Source organism: Megalobrama amblycephala, linkage group LG10 (genome assembly GCF_018812025.1).
Source record: "Megalobrama amblycephala isolate DHTTF-2021 linkage group LG10, ASM1881202v1, whole genome shotgun sequence".
NCBI lineage: Eukaryota > Metazoa > Chordata > Actinopteri > Cypriniformes > Xenocyprididae > Megalobrama > Megalobrama amblycephala.
Genome location: NC_063053.1, coordinates 34,224,229 through 34,246,156, shown reverse-complemented (window position 1 = coordinate 34,246,156; position 21,928 = coordinate 34,224,229). Strand labels below are relative to the sequence as shown.

The window sequence follows — 21,928 nt, the reverse complement described above, 5'->3', positions numbered from 1 at the left end:
AATATAGACAAATATATCTGCTTAAATAGACAGATATCTCATTTATACGCAGGCGCAGAACGTGTGTGCTAGTTGACAGTTGGCTGAAGTTCTTTTGGTGTGTTCAAGCACATATTTTTTCCCAGACGCAGCCGACGTGAGCCAACCCCGCAATCTGCTTTCGTCGCCACTAGTTCGTCGGCGTCGGCTTGGTGTGTTCTGGCCTTTACAAGATGTAACATGCCATTTTTGTGTGTGTCCCTTTAAATGCAAATGAGCTGCTGCTCCCGGCCCCCTTTCCAGAAGAGGGCGGAGCTTTAACAGCTCAACAACAACAAAGCTGGAGAATCTCACGCAGCCAAAATGAGGATTGTCAGTAACGGTGTTCAGCCTTACATTGTTCAAACCGGAGTCGACACTGATGGAGAGACTCAGGAAGAAGTTACAACTTTTAGAATGAAACTGGACATTTCTGAATGGTTAGTGGATAAATTTATGTAGTTGCTGTGGAGTTGATTCAACTCATCCACTAGCATGTGCCGTCATGTTCATCTTTTGTGCAAATCCAGTGTTGAATTGACCCTCGTTTGTGAAGCAGTCCGGTGTAAAATGACGGCATGACAACAACACTCTACTACAACAACTCTTCCTCCTCTCTAAAGCAGCCCAACATGACCACACCCCCTTTGTTGTGTGTTCTCGGGGGCGGGGTTTATGTAAATTTTAGTGTTAGTGATGTCACTAACCCAGGAAGAATCTTGTTGTAGTCCCTACCAGCCGTTTGTTGTAGTCTTTAAACAGAGAATTCTTTAAAAGAAAATATCTCCCTTTGCATGATTGAACTTTGAGCATCGTAACTTTGCAGATACTGTTTATGCTCAAACAGCAACATTACACACTAACCAAAGTTAAAAAAATAAATCATAATCAACCACCTCTTTAAGAAAGAATCTTGAACACTGAGTAGAAGCATGGCATCACACTACAGTGAAAGATAAAGTGATCCAGTGTTAAAGAACAGCCAATCATTTCACACCTGCAGAATGACCCAGCATGCTGATCACACTCTGTTCACACTCTTCTAAATATAAACCTTGATAATTTCCATGTCTTCCGCAGACACTTATGCCATGCATCCATCTCCAAATTTAACTCCAGTGGTGGGTGAACTGAGAAAATGTACTTGCCATAAATATTTCTAAGAGCTCATACATTTTTATTATTTCTGCCATGAAACTGTATTGGAAAATGTATTTTGTCCATATAACAGTAGGATTAATTATTTCCCTTTCAAAATTCTTTCTTTTCAAAGTCTATGTCAAGTCTAAAGTTTCTGAGAGACAAAAGCCAAGCTAAACAACACTTTTAAAATATTCTATTTAAACATCATATTTACAAAAATATATTATACAGTCAAAACTGCATGACCTATAGGAAAAGATCAATAGTAGCCTATATATATATATATATATATACTCTATGTAAAATTAATCATTTGAGAAGGCTCATTCATATTTACAGTTAAAAATATGAAGTGAAAAATGAAGCACTGAAAATGAAAACTAAAACATACAATTAGCCAGTCTTTGGTTAAACTGCTGCTGTCACAGAAACGGCAAGAAGCATGGCTTAATATGAGAATTGTGATATTCATTCAGTTGCCATATTGGGTTCTGGAGAAAAGCAAAAGTTTAAGCGTCCTAGATAAACTTATGATGGCAATCTTTCCACTGAGGTAAAAGTTACATGAGGCGACAGATGTTTTCTTTAGTATGTCTTTGATTTGAGTGGCACACGTCGCTTATTACATCAGTGGTGCCAGGCTATCGTTCTTTCAGCGTTACTGCAAAATAATGTTTATTCGGCATAAACATTACGTTGCAGTTCCTAATAAAGTCACCGGCCAACTGGCTTGGCACATGTTAATTCTGAACCCTGTGTGCACTTTACTATGATTCCTGGCAGGTCTCTTCTTTTAAGGGTCACATCTTTAATTTATAAACAGGCTTGCTGGCCCATTTTCTTCCATTCACCCACTTGTCAAAACTAAAGCCTTGCTGGATTGTGCAATGAGCAAACCAGCTGGGAACAGTTAAATCTAGGCATGTTTGTGGTGAAAATGTACACTTTCAAGTTTAAAACAAGAAATAAAATGTTGGCACTGAAGTTTGAATAGCCTGGCAGTGGTCCGGGTGGATTTTTGAATGGTTTGTGGGTATGTGTGCATTTTCTGTGAGAGAACATAATTGCAGAACTGTATCTGGGCAATAGTATCTGAGAGCAGCAGTGTGCTAAGAAATCTCTATTTAAAAGCAGCAGCTGATATTACTATTTCCACAAACAATCTTATTTTATCCAGATAGCAAATTTAGAACGGAATCATCAGAGTGACCCCTAGTGGCAGCATCCAGCATAATTCTCTGTTTTCTCTCTTCACACTAGGTCTGGTTTATTTCATTCAAAGGGAGGTTGAAGCAGGAGGAAGGCATCCACTTCGGTATGTTCCATTACATATGTCCAATAAATATTTATATGAATAACATATATATATCAGAGTCAAGGAAGCACCAGAGCTCCCTGTATGTCATTTGCTTCTTGATAATGAAGATTATGTGCTGGTTCCATTGTCCCACATGCTGTTTTTAGTTGAGAAAAAAAGAAATGTCAGGGATTTTATCCCTGGTGGTCGTCTAACTGTGCTTGGCCAACACAGGAGTGAAGAAACCATTTCCTCACCTCTCAAGAGAGCAAACACATCTCTTTTAAAAGATACAAAGCAGATCTCAACAACAAGAAGGGCAAATGTCCTGAGACCAGAGTGAGAGAGTTTCAGACCAGTCAACAGACATGTCACTTACATCCGTTGATCATATACATGTATTTGTATTCCCTGTGTTACATTATATATATTTGTTGTTGTTGTTGTTGTTGTTGTTATTCCTGACAGCTATTATTACAAATGTTGAGCACTATACATTATTTGTTATACATTTTAAGAATAATTTTATGACAATCATGAATATACTGTAGTTTTCTGATACTAAAAATGTGTTTCTCCAAAAAAAAATTCAAATAAATTGGAAATGTTGCTGTTGTGAAATAAACTGGACTTTGCTGTTGTGAAAAAAGGTAAGCTTACTTTAAAAATAATACATATTACAGAAACAATGGCGTTTTAAAGAATATACTTAAGTGCAAACAGAACTTTTTTTAATGTTTTTGGACTCTTAATCGCAATTAAATGAACATTTTTTATAGTTTAAAGTTATATTAAATGCAGTTATTTGAACCTAAGAGTGCTTTTTGACCCACTTAAATAGGAGTTAAGTACATCTTTTTATGTAATTTCATAATGACTTTTATTGTCCTTGGTTAAAGTGTACTGCCGAATGGTAAACTGAAATATACTTTAATGTCATTTCTATTGAAACAAAATGTCTTGTGTTTAAATATATTGTTATGACACATTTGTAATGATGAAGTTGTAGCTTAGTACATTTAAAATATATTACCAGTAACCAGTGTTGATTACAAAGTTACTTTTAAAAGTAATGCGCTACAATATTGCGTTACGCCCTAAAAAAAAGTAACTAATTTTGTTACTTAGTTACTTTTTATGGAAAGTAATTCTATTTATTTTTTTATACTTTATTATGTCTTCCAATTCAAGCATATTTAATACAATTATACCAATAGACATCTCCTTTAAATACATAATTTTTTTTTTACCAATAGTTATTCCTAATTTTTTCATTCTATTTTCTCTTCCTTTAATAATTTGTTACATTACTTTTGTGTTACTTTTTTTTTTTACTTGGGCTGGCCTTGCTTGTTTGTTTTTTAATTAAAAAAAAAATGTAAAGGCCCTTTCACTCCAAAAGTGAAATGAATAAAAAATAAATGGGAACAAAGTAACTTGAATTACTTATTTGAAAAAGAAACTCAGATATTTTGTTGCAAATTTAAAAGTAATGTGTTACAATATTGCGTTACACCCTAAAAAAGTAACTAATTACGTTACTTAGTTACTTTTTATGGAAAGTAATTTGTTACATTACTTTTGCGTTACTTTTTTTTTACTTGGCCTGGCCTTGCTTGTTTGTTTTTTAATAATAATAATAAAAAAATATGTAAAGGCCCTTTCACACCAAAAGTGAAATGAATAAAACATAAATGGGAACAAAGTAACTTGGATTACTTATTTGAAAAAGAAACTCAGATATTTTGCTGCAAATTTAAAAGTAATGCGTTACTTTACTAGTTACTTGAAAAAAAAGTAAGTGTACTTCTTGAAAGCATGACAAAAGTTTATTAAAACAATGATTTTAAATGCATTTTAAAGTAGAATTTTTAATTTGATATTAAAAAGTGCATTTTTTAAAAGTCTACTTAAGCGTGTTAAGAAACAGTAATGCAACTGTAATCTCACCTTATAGACCTTATACAATTAGTAGAATGTCTAAAGTGGACCATCGAAATAAAATGTTACCCAATTAGCCGATTAGCCATTTTTTTTGCACACATTACAGGTTTGCCAAATGTCTTTTTCCTCAATCATAAAAGTAACACCCACTCACATTATTGATATAACGTCTTGAGAGAAAAACCGCAGGCCTTGACGTCCCAGTCCGCTTATGTGCGGAAACCATTTCAAGCAGCATTCTCTCTTTGTGGCTTTGAGACCTGAACTAATAGATGGTTTCAGCGCTGGTGGTGTTTGATGAAAGCAAATGTGAGCAGACAGGGAGTGGATTGTTCATTTATATGAGGAGCAGTTGTGTTAAAAGTGTAGGCGCCTTGTGAAGCCCACACATAAACAGAATGGACTCGAGTGTAAAGAGCTCTGAAGGAGGGTCCCTAGTCAGGCATCTTATTTCTGTTCCCCTCTCCTCCCTCTACCTTCGCCATAATTCAAAATCCCTCCATCAACACGTCCTTAATGACTCCACTCTGCCTCGTACCCGTTTATCTGCCCTCCATCTCTGCGCCAGCTTATACGGCTCGCATGGAAAGCTCCGGGTGTGAGCATTTAAAAGGAATTACTGAAGAAAGTGAGAGAGATGTGCCATAGGTCACACAAATATTTTTTTTGTTTCTTCTGGGTGTTACAAAAATACACTCATTTTTGTAGTGTGTCAGCATGTCAATACGCATGTGTTCGTACAACTCTCCGGATTGTTGTGTGTTTTTGTAGCGGTGTGTTGGAGTGGGGCTTTGGGTTGAAGAGGCTTATATGAAGTAATGAGGTATAGCAGGGGGTCTGGAGCCTTAATGAAAGTTTAGATTACTGGGCTTTCAGATGGGAGGGGGTGTGAGTGAATGCTGGGAAACTTTGGCCCAATGCTCCACTGTGCCAACAGTCAAGTGTTCAAAAAATGCAACACATTCACACTTTTCTCTCAGTGTCAAAAAGCCCTCCTGAATGTATTCTAAAATGTGTTTTAACATGAGTATAATGTCGTGGACGATCTGTGAATCAGTGTCCATCATTTTGCGAGCAACTGCTGATAAAGAAAAAGCCACGTTGCAATATTGAAAATATTTCCATTATAAACCATGAAGGCGAGCCAGTTGATATCACACAAACAAAGTGCAAACTTTGCAGGTGAAGATGTCTCAAACTCCAGTCAATTAGGCCTATTCGCTACAGAAACTGAAAGTAAAAACGGACTGAGCTTTTGGCATCCGACCCTGCAATAACGGTGCATATTCTCTCAGAGACAATGAGAGATGAATCTAATTTATTTTCTTAATATTTCTCTTGTGTACGGTGTCCATTTTAGGACATTCTCAAACCTCAGTCACACAACGAAAAGGCATCATGCCTCGGACTAAAAGGCTTCAGGTCTTAGGAAAAATGACGTCAGGTGTCAGGTCTCGCACAATTAGGCATCAGACGAAACTGCCTCAGAATAAAAGGCTTCAGACCAAAAGGCATCAGTTTTTTTTTTTTTTGCTATGTTTTTTTTGCATAACTTTCTATAGGCTTATCCCATCGTAATGCCATCCTTCAGCTATCTTTTTCTTTCTCCCCCCTTTTTATATTTATCTGTAACTATTACCAAATTGATGTAAGGTGTGTGTGCATGCATGTTAATTATGTAGAATCTATCTGTTCATGATATTCATGTAGGCTATTTATGTATTCCCTTAGCAATGTTTTTTGTTTATTTATATATATATTAGCTATAGGCTACCTTATGATATTTTATTCTTACAGCTTTAATTAAATATTACACTGGTTAGGTTCTATACAGAAAAGAACATGGTGATTTTCACGTTGGTCTGCAGAAAAACAGCAATTATCTGAATTAAAATGTAATCGACTCTGACAGTAGGTGGCGCTGGAACACCAGAAATAAAGCTGTTTCCTTGGTAACCTTTGTACACAAAGCAGCTGTGGTTATAACAACACAGTCTAATAGCTTGAAAGATTTTTTACTTCCCTTATGGAAATTAACCATGGTTTTACTAGAAATAAAACAAAAAACATGGTTATTGTAATTAACCATGGTAACCACAAATTAACCATGGTTTTGCTACACTAGTTTATGGTATTTGTAGTAAAATTATTGTTATACAAATAGTATCAATCTGGCGAAAAATCATAGTTACCACACTTTTAATATAATAAAATCATGGTTAATTTTCATAAGTGTTCATGATAGTTTGCAATGCAAGCTAGTTGCAATGTGTTATTTAGCTAACTTTTTATAAATAAAACTAGCGAATAATACAAATTTACAAAATAATTCGATATGTTTTATACAACTTAGTGTAACATTTAACAGTTAGAAAACTGCGTGCATGTGACGTCACATTGAGGCGGGGCATTTCGCTCCTTAAAGGTGCCCTAGATTATGTTTTTAAAAGATGTAATATAAGTCTAAGGTGTCCCCTGAATGTGTCTGTGAAGTTTCAGCTCAAAATACCCCATAGATTTTTTTTTATTAATTTTTTTAACTGCCTATTTTGGGGCATCATTATAAACGCGCCGATTTTATGCTGCGCCCCTTTAAATCCAGTGCTCTCCACCCACAGAGCTCGCGCTTGCCTTGAACAGTGCCTTAACAAAGTTTACACAGCTAATATAACCCTCAAAATGGATCTTTACAAAGTGTTCGTCATGCATGCGGCATGCATGCGTTGGATTATGTGAGTATTGTATACTGTTATATTGTTTACTTCTGATTTTGAATGAGTTTGATGGTGCTCCGTGGCTAACGGCTAATGCTACACTGTTGGAGAGATTTATAAAGAATGAAGATGTGTTTATGCATTATACAGACTGCAAGTGTTTAAAAATGAAAATAGCGACGGCTCTTGTCTCCGTGAATACAGTAATAAACGATGGCAACTTTAACCACATTTAACAGTACATTAGCAACATGCTAACGAAACATTTAGAAAGACAATTCACAAATATCACTAAAAATATCATGTTATCATGGATCATGTCAGTTATTATTGCTCCATCTGCCATTTTTCGCTATTGTTATTACTTGCTTACCTAGTCTGATGATTTGGTTGTGCACATCCAGATGTTAATACTGGCATATGCCAATATTGGGGGCGTACACCCCGACTGTTACGTAACAGTCGGTGTTATGTTGAGATTCACCTGTTCTTCTGAGGTCTTTTAAACAAATGAGATTTATATAGAAGGAGGAAACAATGGAGTTTGAGACTCACTGTATATCATTTCCATGTACTGAACTCTTGTTATTTAACTATGCCAAGATAAATTCAATTTTTCATTCGAGGGCACCTTTAAGTCCATTTCGTCTGATGCTTTTATGTCTGATGCCTTTTTGTCTGAGGCTGTTTTGTCTGAGTTCGTTTCGTCTGAGGCTGTTTTGTCTGAGTTCGTTTCGTCTGATGCCCAAGTATCTGACTTAAGCACTGACTGCATTTCTTTATATAAGTCCAACAAGTTCAAACTCTAAGAGCTGCGCATTATTTGTGTGCATTATCAACGTGTTACTAACTACTGAAACACTACTGCCAGCCAGCGGGACATTAAAGAGGAAGTGTTTGTCCGAGCTCACAGCAAGGGAACGATTAGGCTATAACTTTGCGAGGGAACGCAAATATCTTTGCGAGGGAACGCAAAGTTTCTCGAGGGAACGCAAAAGATTTGAAAAAAAAAAATTCCTCCCATCCCAAATTTTTTTTCCACCAGCACTTAAAATTTCCTTCCCTCCCAATTTTTTTCCACCACCACGTCCCTTTAGGGGCTCCGTATTATCTGACCTTTTTTTTTTTTTCTTATTTTTGTTGTTGTTGTTTGTTTTTTTAGTGTGATTTTTGTAAATTGTCTTGAATCCAAATACCATAAAAATCATACCCAGAATGTGAACCTACAAGGGCTAGTCATTAGTTGATCTCTGCTCAGCTTTATCTATTGCCAGTGGTTACTGTCGCTAAAGTTGGCAGAAATCGGCAACTCTCATTGAAAATGGAAGACTTTGTCGATGCAAGTTGCTATATGTGTGTATCAACACCCTAATACTGAGATTTTTGTCCTAACCAGTTCAGACTGCAACAAGACATTTTGTTGTTTGTGGTAAATTGTCTGGGTAACCCTATGTGTACAGTGTGTCAATCTTTCAGCTTTTTTCATGATATTCAAAATCTTTCTCAATATTTATATGTTGTTCCAGAAAGCAACATAGTCTGGCCCTGATCCGGCCCTCATCTGGTACATGTGGTTTATACGCGGACCAGATGGACCAGCTGGATGTGTGCCGTCAATATGTTGCTGTCACTTGTTCATTAAAACTATTATAGCCAAGTAGATTTAAAATATTTAATGCAAGCAGAAAAATGACTTTTTGTAAAAGTTTGTTTACTTGTTACTTTTTGTAAAAGTATTTCTCTTGTTGATGTTGTTTGAAATCCTATTATCAAAACCTAATGCTAAATTAAAATATATCTTCATATGCAGTCAGAAAATCTGGATTGAGAGCATCTAATATTTGTGAGTGTATGGACATGTGGGTGTTCCCTACAGTAAGCGCTCACATCTACAGAGTTCCCATACAGGAGGTAATGATAGCATGTAAAATGATTTTACCCCCTCACCACAAATGTACACCAATTAGTGTAAAACACAGCAAAGAATTGCATTTTAATGGGGTTATGAAAACATGGCTAATGAGCCCACCATCATACACATTTGTCTGTCAGCACCACCACACAGATGTTTTCCAGTTCCCCAGTGATCCTCTCACCATCACCATCCAGAGCTCACAATGACTGAGAGTGCCATTAATCAGCTGTCGACATCATTAAACCACTAGCCCAGGCTTGATATAACAGTTTCAGTTGAGGGCAACACCGCTCAGTGAGTGATGTCCCGTTCAGCCTACAGAACTCCTTCAGTGTGTGCTGTGTAAACATCAGCTGCAGACATTTTTGTGGACAGTTGCACACAGATCTCACCGTAATGTACCGTCTCACTGCAGCCACTAGAGGGAGCGATTGCACAGGTGAAAATGACCTGTTTGGCGGTTGGTGGAAATACTGTAGCCTATCATAGAAAGATGTTAAACCATCCAATCAATACTTAATGGACAAAATCAAGTCCAGAGTGATTAGTTGCATGTGTCCAAAAATAAGGGCCTATTAGAAAATGTCATGAAATACTTATATAATGCTTAAATCATTTAATAATTTATATTATTTTATATATTATTATGATTATGATTATTAATGTTATTATTATTATTAATAATAGTTTATATATAAATACTCTTGAATATTCATCAGTGGAAAAATATACTTTTGCAGCCAGAGTGTATTTCCAGCATCAAGCAGCAGGTCAGACGTGTCGTGATTGGCCCCGTCCCTCACGATCGTAATGTCACTTTGACTGTCGGGTCGAAGTCTGCTGCAGAGCTCGTGGACTTGACAAAAGTGCACATCGAGGGAGCATGTCGGCCGCAAAGGGGGCGCTCTCGAGCACCCTTCTGAAACATAAGGGTAGGTTTACACGACAAAGCTGTACTAAAAACAGAGAAGTTTTTCCTTTGCATTTTTTGCATACAGACGACACCATTGTCAAAACGACCCCCATTCACACGAATCCGCGAAAACAACTAAAAGTGCTGTATTCTGCTGTCTGGCCAGTAGTTGGCGATGCCGCTTTGTAAATAAAAACTATGCGACTGAACACGTAATATGCATGTGCATGACGTCACCTTTTCACAAATTCATGTTTTTGTAGTTAACACAGAGACGATAACAGTATCGCTTTCAAAAACTTGTACTTTGAAACCTGTTCTCAAAAGTTTGCATTTTCAGGCCCCCAAAACACCATTGTGTAAATGAACGGCCAAAACCCGTAGAAAGTTTTACATTTTTAGATGAAAACAGTGTCGTGTAAACGGCCCCTTAAATGACACCCTACGGTTTTGTGGGCTTAACGAGACAGCAAATGCACAGGAAGTGTTCCATTTGGGACATGGCCTTTATCAGCCAAACCACACTCTAAAAATTTAATTAGATGTACATGCTAAATAAGTTACATTTATCATGTGCTATGCTAGTTGTTAATTTGAATTGAAATTGATTCAAGGGCCACCACTCAGTAATGTCGAAACTTTATTTTTTTGAGTAATCAAAAACTCAAACTAGTTTGTTGGTTGAACATAATTTCATTGGAAGTTGTCATAACTCAAAAAGACTGATTTTTTTTTTTTTTTTTTTTAACAAAACATTTATTATGGAAGCTTGTACAGAATAACACAATTTAAAAGGTAATTGTGACTTTTTATCTCACAATTATTACTTTTTTTTTCTCTCAGAATTGACCATTTATGTCTCACAGTTCAGACTTTATATCCACAGGAACCTATTATTACAAAATACTTTTGTACTCAAAATCTTTTAGAAAGACTTTTGCTTTTCATTGTCATTTAAATAGATAATATTTATTTTTTATTATGTCTGGTTTTTAATATTTCATAAAACGTTTTTGTTAATGCTTGTCAAAGCTCACATTTACCACAGCATATCTAGTAACAAAACATGAATTTATTGTTTTTGAAAGTGAAATAATAATAATAATAATAATGTTTTATTTATTTAGCACCTTTCAAGAACCCAAGGATGCTTTACATGAAGTTGCTAAATAACATGAATACATATACAAATATAGCTGCAAGCAGCAATTACGGGGCCAAGCACAAAAGCTGCACAACAAGCCAGCCAACACGACCGTGAGCATCAGACTAACAGCAACAGTGAGCAATTAAAGACCTATTAAGATCATTTTAGGCAAAAGTGCTGAAAAATGATAAAAAAATGAGGATTTACTGGTTCATCACTTTCGACCAATAGGTGGCGCTGTGACCAAATTAATGTGGTATGGTCAAAGTGAGGTGACAATGACACTTGCAAAGTTTGGTGTCAGTATGTCAAAGCAGAGATACAGCTTCAAGACTGGGTTTTGCATCATGCCTCAAATTCGTTGCTCCGGTATACAAAAAACATTTGACGTATCGACTTGAAATCCATAATGTTTTGTTGGCATGGTCTGAAGATGATATGGCTCGATTTTGGTGAAAATCGGAGCAACGGTCTAGGAGGAGTTTGAAAAAGTAGGTTTTTAAATAAAAACAATATGGCGGACAGGAAGTTCAGCCGACTATGGCAAATTTGATATCTGTGTTCTCGGCATGACCCAAGGAATCAACTGAGACCAGTTTCATTACAATGAGTTCAAATAGTCAAAAGTTATTAGCATTTTTGTAAATTTTGTTATAACTTTTGACCACAAGGTGGTGCTGGTCCGAAACTTCTCAGGCTCTTTCTGGGCATTATGCTGATGACCCATACCGAGTTTCGTAATGATACGCTAATGTGTTTGTAAAATGCAGCATTTTAGCACAAAATTCAAAAATTCAAAAATTTGATTCGAATCGATTCGGCTTGACCCAAGGAATCAGGAAGAATTTTGTTTCTATCCCTTACGGTTCAAAAGTTATTAACATAAACATAAGTGCAAAATTGGACAGCTGGTGGCGCTAGAGGGATTGAGTTAAAGACTCAAAATTTGCTATGGACATAGTTCAGACTGTCCTCTAACTGTGTGCAAAATTTCATAACTTTCCCATAAGCGGTTCTATGGGCTGCCATAGACTTCCAGAGCGGAAGAAGCAGAATAATAATAAGAACGCCAACGGATACAATAGGTGCCTACGCACCTTCGGTGCTTGGCCCCTAAGTATACAGTCAGTATACAACACGTGATCAACCAGATGGAACAGACAAAGAAAGTTAATCTACATTAAACTTACAAAAAGCATAGAGCTGGAAAATTAAGACAGACAATCAATTAACAAAACATAATGTGAATAAGTGAGTTTTGAGAGCAGTTTTAAAGGTCTGAAGAGAACACGAAGGTCTTGTGGTAGTTTGTTCCAGAGCTTAGAAGCTGATATGCTGAAAGCCCTACCACCCACACTAGACAGATGGAACTTGGCTACTGCAAGCAAGTTTTCAGAGCTCGATCTCAGGAGTACAGGCAGGGACATAGGGGATAATTCTTTCGGAGAGATAGGAAGGTGCTAAACCATGACAAGCCTTGAAAACTAGAGTAAGAATCTTAAACTGGATGCGGTAACTAACAGAGCCAATGTAGTTGCTGTAAGACAGGGGTGATGTGAGCTGATTTTTTGGTAAAAGTGAGGACCCGAGCAGCTGAATTCTGAATGAACTGCAAGCGATTTATGACCATAAAACAAGGAGTTGCAATAATCAATACGTGAAGTTATAAAAGCGTGAACAACAGTGTCCACATCTTTGAGATTTAGTGAGGGCCTTAAATGGGCAATGTCACGAAGATGGAAAAAACAGGACTTGACAAGCTGATTGATGTGGGGTTCAAAACATAGCCTAGAATCAAACAATACAACGAGATTTCGTATAGTGGAAGAGTGAACCAGGACACCGTCAATGTTAATAGAAAAGTCATGTTGGGTGAGATCAAGGGATTTAGGGCCTACTAGCAGCATTTCAGTTTTTTCCCTATTCAACTTTAAGTAGTTCTGAGCCATCCATATTTTGAGATTGTGTAAGCAAGATGTTAAAGAAGAGGGAGGAAAAACAGAATTAGGTTGTACAGTAAAATAAATTTGTGTGTCGTCAGCATAACTGTGGAAATGAAAGCCATGGTGCCGGATGATCTGACCTAGGGGAAGTGTGTAGATTAAAAATAAAAGTGGACCAAGGACAGATCCTTGAGGCACTCCACGGGAAAAGGTGACAGAAGGAGAATTGAATTTGTCAATGTTAATGAACTGCTGCCTGTCTGTGAGATATGAACTTAGCCATTGTAAAACTGTTTCTGAAATGCCGATCGCAGACAAACGGGACAGAAGTATAGAGTGGCAGATGGTATCAAAAGCTGAACTCAGGTCCAAAAGTTGAAATGAAGAAAAGTTGTATCAGTTTTCAATTTCATAAAACACTTTTTGCAAAACAACACACAATTCTCTATGTAACACACAAAATTCGAACAAGCTGTTCTTTCGTACTGCATAATTCTGTATTCACAACCACAAATCCTTACAGTAAAAACATGAATAGTTTGGTTTCAATCTTGCTTTCGTGTTTACTGTGAATTTTTCAACAACTCTCTGCCAATTACTTTCAGTCAGAAATGTACACAGAAAAGTAGAATAATAAAAATAGAATATTATGGCAAAGGTGTTTGCTTTTGGGATGCGTTTGTGATATTTTGAATGCAGTGCTTAGATTTGTGTGTAAAGTTTTGAAAAAAAAAAAGAGGCAAATGTGTGTAAGAAGTTGAAAAAAAAAACTGTGAAGGCCCATTCACACAAGGAATGATAACTATAAAGATAACAATAGCACAATAACATTCTGTTTATTATCGCATGCTGCAGTCACGTCGTCTGCCACTTAAATGCTTGAACGCAAGTCAGTGGATTCTGATTGGCTGGAGACCTTTAGGCTGTGCTTTCTTTTTCAATTAGGTCATTTACCTTTTTGTATTAGTATACTTGGTGTCTTTTTTCTTAATGTGCACTATTTATTGTACATTATCATTTAATTTATTCAAGAAATGATTTTAAAATGCACATTTTCAGTCCATTAATCAAAAGTTTTTGGTGAATGGATCATGAACTTATGCTTCTGTACTCCAGTGTTATACTGTTAAATTATGTTAAATATTCTATTTATCATCTCTGACAGGGAATGTGTATTGAATTTTACTTGGATTCATTTGTATTCCCAGCAAAGGTTAAGGTGAGATTTAAACTGGCTTAGGTTGGCCAAACAATGCATTGTTCACATCTGGATCGGGCCATTTGAAAGCTGTGTAATTTGCCAGAAAGAGACTTGGAAGGAGAATAATGTCAGGCGGCATCAGTTAGCCATAATGTATGGGATGACTCACTGCGAATGTTTAACACTCAACAGAGTCATCTGATGAATTATTAATGCCCAGCATACTGGCTGGAGTTTGGGTGATTCGTCATCTTCAAAGTGGAAGAAAAATAGCTACTGCACAGTAGAGACCACAGCTTTGGCCTGTTTGTCATTCTCTTCACTGGCCCAGAGACAGAGAGAGAAAACAAAGAAAAAGAAAGATTTTCTCCAGTCCTTATTTCTTTCCCTCCCTCTTCCTTCAGGAGTGAAAAATAAAGAGAGCTTTGTCTGATTTTCTCTTTTTCTGGCTGGAGTGAGAGGTCAGACTCTGCCGGGAAGTCATCGGGAGACGGCGCATGCGGTGTGAAGCTGTAATGCTGACAATACAGCTCAGCCCGAGATCTCTCTCTCTCTCTCGTGCGCACAATGATGATCTCTCAGAGAAGATCCCACCATGCTGATTCAAGGGTCAGTCTTGAGGACAATCTTGTCTCTGTCCTGAATCAGTGCACCAGCTCAGTCTATGACAATGAGTCCTCATATTTGCAGCAGTGAGCAGAAGCAGCAGTCACTCACAGAGAGCGTCTGTTTGGCCAACACAATAGTCTGAAACTCTGGTATTTCTGCTTCACCAAAACACTCTTCTGTTTTCTTCTAATGAGCGGCCAGACGACACGATGCCCCAAGTATTGTTTCTGGCGCCTTCTATATTCACTTAATCAAATGATTTGAATCTCCAGTGCGGAAAATCCCGCATTCCGCTTAAGAAACACTTATAGATCCCTCTTAAATCATTGGAATTCTCCATGTGAAACATTTCTTGGCATGCAGAATTTGCAGCCACGCTGCAATAGTTTAACAATCCATGGTGTACATTTTCCTTAATGGTCCAGTGTGCACTGAACACCAACACAGTGAGCTTAAAACTAACAGAGGGCACCTGTGGGGCAGATGTTTTGGTCACACTTCATTCTGATTGTCCATTAACTACAGTATAAGTTAGGTTAGGCTAGGGTTAGTAGAATAGGTTAACATGTAGTTGCATGTAGTTACTTATAGTCAGGAGAATGTCTGTTGGGAGCATCAAAATAAAGTGTTAGCAGATATTAAGCAGACTGTAACAAGGTCCGTAGATAAGGGAAGAAGAAGGCGGGAACCGGCGAACGTTCAACAAAACTTTAATTCAAAATAAACAAATACAAAACGAAAGTAATGCCGGCAGACATCCGCGAGGCCACACAAACATAATAAAACATAAAATAAAGTCCAGGCCTGGTCCTCTCTCGTCCTTCACTGTCGTCGCTCCTCCTTTTATGCTTCCGGAGCTCCTCCGTGAGAGACTCGAGGCCGGTGCGCCTCGCAGGTGGAGCTCATTATCTCTTGCGTCACCAGCCTCGCGCCGCTCCCTCACGCCCTGCTCGCCACATACCCCTATCGCCCCTCGCAGGCCGTACACCCGAGACGCAGCGTACTCCCCTCCCGGGGCCTGTCTCGGCGGCCGCAGCACCTGGGGGTAAGGACAGACGAGACGAGAGAAAGGAGACGGGAGCACAGGGAGTGACAGAACGAGAGAGGGAAGAGAGGAAAAAGAGAGAAAAAAAAATTCTTGGTCCGGTTCCCAGACACACTTCCGCTTGGTCCTCAGCCAGCCGAGAGGCTCTTCCTCGCGGTGCCATGCGATGGTACTGGACGCTCGGTGGACGGCTCGATCCTCCTCCGCCCCCTGGCGGCCGGTGATGGCTCCACCGGCTGAGGGCAGCTGGCAGCGAGTCCGCCGTCCCCTGCTCCTCCCCTTCATGGCGGATGATAGCAGGGTCCGGGCCACGGCGAACGGCAGCGACTCCTCTGCTCCCTCCTGGACGGCAGCCAGCCCACCTCGTCCCAGGAGCACGGCATCCAGCTCTCCGCCTCACCTGTCACTAGGCTCGAGCACCACCGCCTTGGGCAGCCTCTCTGCCCGACCTCCGCAGCACCGCGATCCCCCTCAGCAGCGAGGGCTCTTCGACAGCATGTCCCTCCTTCCTCCCGGGTTTCGGCACCAATGTAACGTAGTTCGTAGATAAGGAAGAAGGAGGCGGGAACCGGCGAACGTTAAACATAACTTTAATTCACAATAAACAAATATAAAATGAAAGCAAACACAAACATAATAAAACATAAAATAATATCCAGGCCTGGTCCTCTCTCGTCCTTCACTGTTGTCGCTCCTCCTTTTTTGCTTCCGGAGCTCCTCCATGAAAGACTCAAGGCCGGTGCGCCTCACAGGTGGAGCTCATTATCTCTCACGCCTCACCGGCCTCGCGCCGTTCCCTCACGGCTCTCGCCCGCCCTGCTCGTCACACAGACAGTTTATTGATACTCTAATGAGAGTAAGTTGACATGTAGTTACAGAGTTACTTATAGTTAGTAGAATGTCTAAAGTGGACTATCGAAATAAACTGTTACCCACATTTTAACTCTTAAAGGGTTAGTTCACCCAAAAATGAAAATTCTGTCATTAATTACTCACCCTCATGTCGTTTCACACCCGTAAGACCTTCGTTCATCTTCAGAACACAAATTACGATTTTTTTGATAAAATCCGATGGCTCAGTGAGGCCTTCATCGCCAGCAATAACACTCCCTTTTTCAATGCACAGAAAGCTACTAAAAACATATTTAAAACAGTTCATGTGACTACAGTGGTTCAACTTTAATATTATAAATCAACGAGAATACTTTTTGTGTGCCAAAAATAACAAAATAGTGCAATATTATTTCACAATATCTAGTGATGGCCAATTTCAAAACGCTGCTTCATGAAGCTTCAAAGCTTTACAAATCATTTGTTTCGAATCACTGGTTCGGAGCACCAAAATCACATGATTTCAGTAAATGAGGCTTTGTTACGTCATAAGTGTTTTGAAACTTCAATAGTTCACGTGACTTTGGCAGTTTGATACGCGCTCCAAACCACTGATTCAAAAGAAAAGATTCATTACGCTTCGAAGATTCATGAAGCAGTGTTTTGAAAACTCGCCCATCACTATATTGTTGAATAAAGTCGTTAAGATGAACGAAGGTCTTATGGGTGTGGAACAACATGAGGGTGAGTAATAAATGACAGAAATTTCATTTTTGGGTGAACTAACCCTTTAAGGCCCATTCACACCAAGAACGATAACTATAAAGATAATATAACAATATTAGTGTCCACCCCAACGGATGATAATGGTCTGTTTATTATAAGTGCGCACTGCAGTTATGTCATCTGCAAAAAAAATGCAAGGTTTGCAGATCGGTCATAGCGATTTCCAGTTTGCAAATGAATCTTTTGATCAGTTCAGTAGATTTGACCGTGTCAAATCAGGTTTGACAATTATTTATTTTGTGAATAACAATCTGAATCAATTTTTTTTATTTACTGTGTGTCTAAAAATAGACTCACCTACAACCTTCACCCTTGTCACATACAACAAAGTACCAAAAAGTACAGGAACCAGAGTACAATATCATTAATTCCAGTACAGTATATGTACCATGATATTACCATCTGATGCCATCACTATAGTACTGTCACAGTACTTTTTTGTGAGACATATTAAACAGTTAATATTTATATTGGTATATTCCTTTGTTTTTGTGCATGTGTGTGTGCTGCCAGAGATCTACAGTAATACCCAGATACATTATCATGAATTAAACACTGGTCATGAATGGATTTTTGTCATAGTCTATGATCCTGAAAAGTTTAGCGGCACATTTCTACCAGTTTCTCTATTAAAGGCAGGGTAGGCAAAAAAATGTATAAAAAACTTTTTTTCAAAATTTGTTTAAACTTTATTTATATATCAATACATAATTAAAATGTAAGTACTCTGAAAAAGAAAGTATAAAAATCGAGTGTCTGTAGACCTCTCACGACTGTTTTAAAGACAGCTCATTATTTCCATTCACTCCACCCCCTCCCTTCTGGGCTCCTTCCAAAGCCACGCCCCCAAAACGCATGAACGTGTGACTCCGACCACTGAGCTGGAAGACGCATTATTTACCTGAGACGAGCGGAGAGGAAGGAGCACAGTGCATGTAGTGACATCATGTCAGAATCACATGTAATAAAAATAACTTTAAAATTATGAAGATAAACAAACAAGATGTATTTTAGTACTCACTATCAAGCTAGCATATTGATATTGGTAAAGTTTAAAATATATATTTTTTGATTCGCTAACGAGCTAGTTATCTATAAGGCAAAGCTAAAAACAGGTTGCATGATACACGTTTTTCCATTACCATCATTTACACTGTGATGAAGATGAATTTCGTGTAAGATTCATAACATATACGTTGTTCTACAGATCAACAGAGTAACATACACTCAAATATCAACTCACAACTGCATTGCAGACACAAAATAATAACACACACATACAACAAAGTGTGTACGACACACACAGATACAAGATAAAGACATCAGTAAACATAGGTAGAGAATATAAAAACAAAACAAAGGCGAAAAAAAACGTGCAGGTAAACTTGCAGGTGAACATGGTAAAAGACTTAGACAGAGGGTAAAATTATGCACAATTCAACACTATAGCTATCATTATTTATCGTCTCTACTATGGCTCGCTAAGTAATGTTATGTTAGCTATATTACGCAGCTACGTGTGCTAATGACACATGCTTCATGAAAAAATAAACAAAAAAATATGTATGATCAAAATACAAAAAGAAAGATTTACCTGTCCAGCAGAAATAAAGCCATCAAGGAGTCACTTTTCAGCCCCTTGAGTTCCCTCAGTTCTCGCCATCGCTGGAAAGCCACGCCGATATTAACTCGCGTTTTATTTCTTTGTTTATCCAAAGACTTTTTGTTCATTGCCTTTTCTTGTACTGTTACTGTCTTCCTTTTTTTGCCTGGTTTGCCTTCACTAACTGCATAGGCCGATACTGTGAATTTAGCTTGCTGTTTCTCTGCCATTGTTTTGGTATTCCTAGGATCGCGTGCCTCTTGGATTCCCCAAATCAAACGTGCGCGCGCAAGTGGGCAGGTCATGTGTGGCAAAAGGGTGGTTGCCATGGTTGCGAGAGAGTGACAGCCGCCTAAGCCAATCCTATGTTTCGTCCCGGATGGAAATAATGAGCTGTGTTTAATACAGATTAAACGGTCTAGAGTCACTCGATTTTTATACTCTTTTTACCAGAGTTCTTACATTTTAATTATGCATGTATATATATAGAAAGTTTAAACAAATTTGGAACAAAATTTCTTACCTACCCTGCCTTTAATGACATTATAATTCTGCATCCTGTAAACAATCCGTGTAATGTTAAAGCGATAGTTCACCCAAAAATGAAAGTTTGATGTTTATCTGCTTATCCCCAGGGCATCCAAGATGTAGGTGACTTTGTTTCTTCAGTAGAACACAAAAGATGATTTTTAACTCCAACCGTTGGAGTCTGTCAGTCGTATAATGCATGTCAATGGGAACTTCATCTATAAGAGTAAAAAAAACATGCACAGACAAATCCAAATTAAACCCTGCGGCTCGTGACGACATTCTGCCATCGGCAGTGATCTCTCACACTCATTGACGTTCTACGTGCAAGAGATCACTTCCGGCATCAGGACGCGTTTTCAGACCTCGCACACCGGATGCGCAGGGCAGTTGGACATAGTGTTGTATTAGAGGTAAAAAAATTATATAAATACTGTTCAGTTTCTCGCACAAACTGATCGTTTCGTGTCTTAGGACTTCAATGTGTCATCACGAGCCGCAGGGTTTAATTTGGATTTGTCTGTGCATGTTTTTTTTACTCTCATAGATTTTGTTACCATTGCCATGCATTATACCACTGACAGACGGCAACGGTTGGAGTTAAAAATCATCATTTGTGTTCTACTGAAGAAACAAAGTCACCTACATCTTGGATGCGCTGGGGGTAAGCAGATAAACATCAAACTTTCATTTTTGGGTGAACCATCTCTTTAATAAAAGACACAAGTATGAAATTTCAACATATTTTATGAATAATGTTCATATAAAAGAATATGATAAATATATTTCTATAATCAAATATATTTATTATTTAACATTAACCCAGATTAACCCCAATATTAAATTGTGTTCTGAAGAAAAATAAATTTAAACTGATTTTCAACAACATGAGGGTGAGTAGCCTAATGCAAAAAAAAAAAAAAAAAAAAAAAAAAAAAAGAAGAAGTAATTTTTGGGTGAAGGATCCTCTAATCCTAACATACTCTAGCAACCAACCACTCAGCTATAGGCTGCCATATTGCTTTAATGAATTTTTCTAATGAGCTACTTTAACTGTACTTGAGTCAGTTTCCGTAAGGGTATCTTTACTTTAAGCATGACGATTGGATACTGTGCACCAGGGATTTTCAATCTTTTAGATATGGACTTTAAAATATACATCCCTTCGTTTTACTATTTACATGGTAGTACTTTTTGCAAGTGTTGGTATTCCACGGTACTTCAGAAGAATACTGCAGTGGTATCGCCAGGGTATGCAGTACAAAAACATGAAATCATCACGGTCCATGTCCAAAAAACCTCATGCCGATTTGCAGTTTTTTTTTTTTTTATGTTTAAGATTTAAATGCATGGAGCAGCACGTGATCTCTTTAAAGGACAAGCAAAAAATAAATATACAAATACATAAACAAACCATTGACGCTCTACTAAGTAGAGGATAGCACTGTGCACTTGAGTACTAGATGCTCTGTAATGTCAGACAGTGGCGCAGTCGGGCTCGGCCAGTCATTCTGCGAGAGCTGCTCTGCATCTGAAGGGAAGCTCGCCGTGCCAAAGCAGGCGGAGTCGGAAACGCGAAAGGCCAGCGCTCCTTATACTCCCTCCCCCGCCGGAGGTGTAAACGATCGTGGTGGAGCAGCTCAGGGAGCCGCCGTGATCGACTGCCCCAGAAAAGCGCCGCGTTATCCGGACAGAGAATCAGCCGTCAGTCGGTCGTCCCTTTATTCTTGCATTTAAGCGGATCACATCCAGACCGGAGGAGCCCGCGTGACATTACACGAGCTCGTGTCTTTCTTCTCAAATAGAGGACGAATTCCCCCAGTCGCTCCAGGAATATCTCCCTGGATATTTACCCGAGAAATGGACGGTTTCGCCGGTAGTTTAGGTAAGTGTGTTTGTCTAGGTGACTATTAATAGATGCGCCTTCTGCAGACATGGCGAATATAGACGCAAGTGTGGAATGTGTGTGTTCTGTCTCACTGTACGCTCGTGTCAGCTGTAGCCACGCTCCTCTGACACTGCATTCGCTACAGTGTGTCAAGAAGACACGATTCGCGCGATGGCCGTATATCTTTACCCTGGTGTTTATTTCCGTTGTTAAACCCCTGCCGTGACATGCCATTGGAAAATGCTCTGAATACAACACATCACACACTGCAGCTCACGCTGTACACCAGATTTGCATATCCTGAAGGAAATAACTTGCAGTGCAGCAAAATGACAGTGTTAAACTTACAGCCAAGGCTCTGGTTCAGTGTAAATAGTATCACATAGTTGGCTTGTGGCGCCTT

At 38.5% G+C, this 21,928-nt stretch overlaps 1 protein-coding gene across 1 annotated transcript in view; it reads left to right on the top strand.

Moving 5' to 3' along the window:
- Positions 1-21,106: 21,106 nt before the first annotated feature.
- The window catches only part of LOC125277468 (echinoderm microtubule-associated protein-like 4), a 119,272-nt gene continuing 118,450 nt past the window's right edge, over positions 21,107-21,928 (top strand). Inside the window, 1 exon segment of the mRNA XM_048205857.1 lies at positions 21,107-21,522. Coding sequence (XP_048061814.1) covers positions 21,498-21,522 — 25 coding nt within the window. The 5' untranslated portion in view covers positions 21,107-21,497.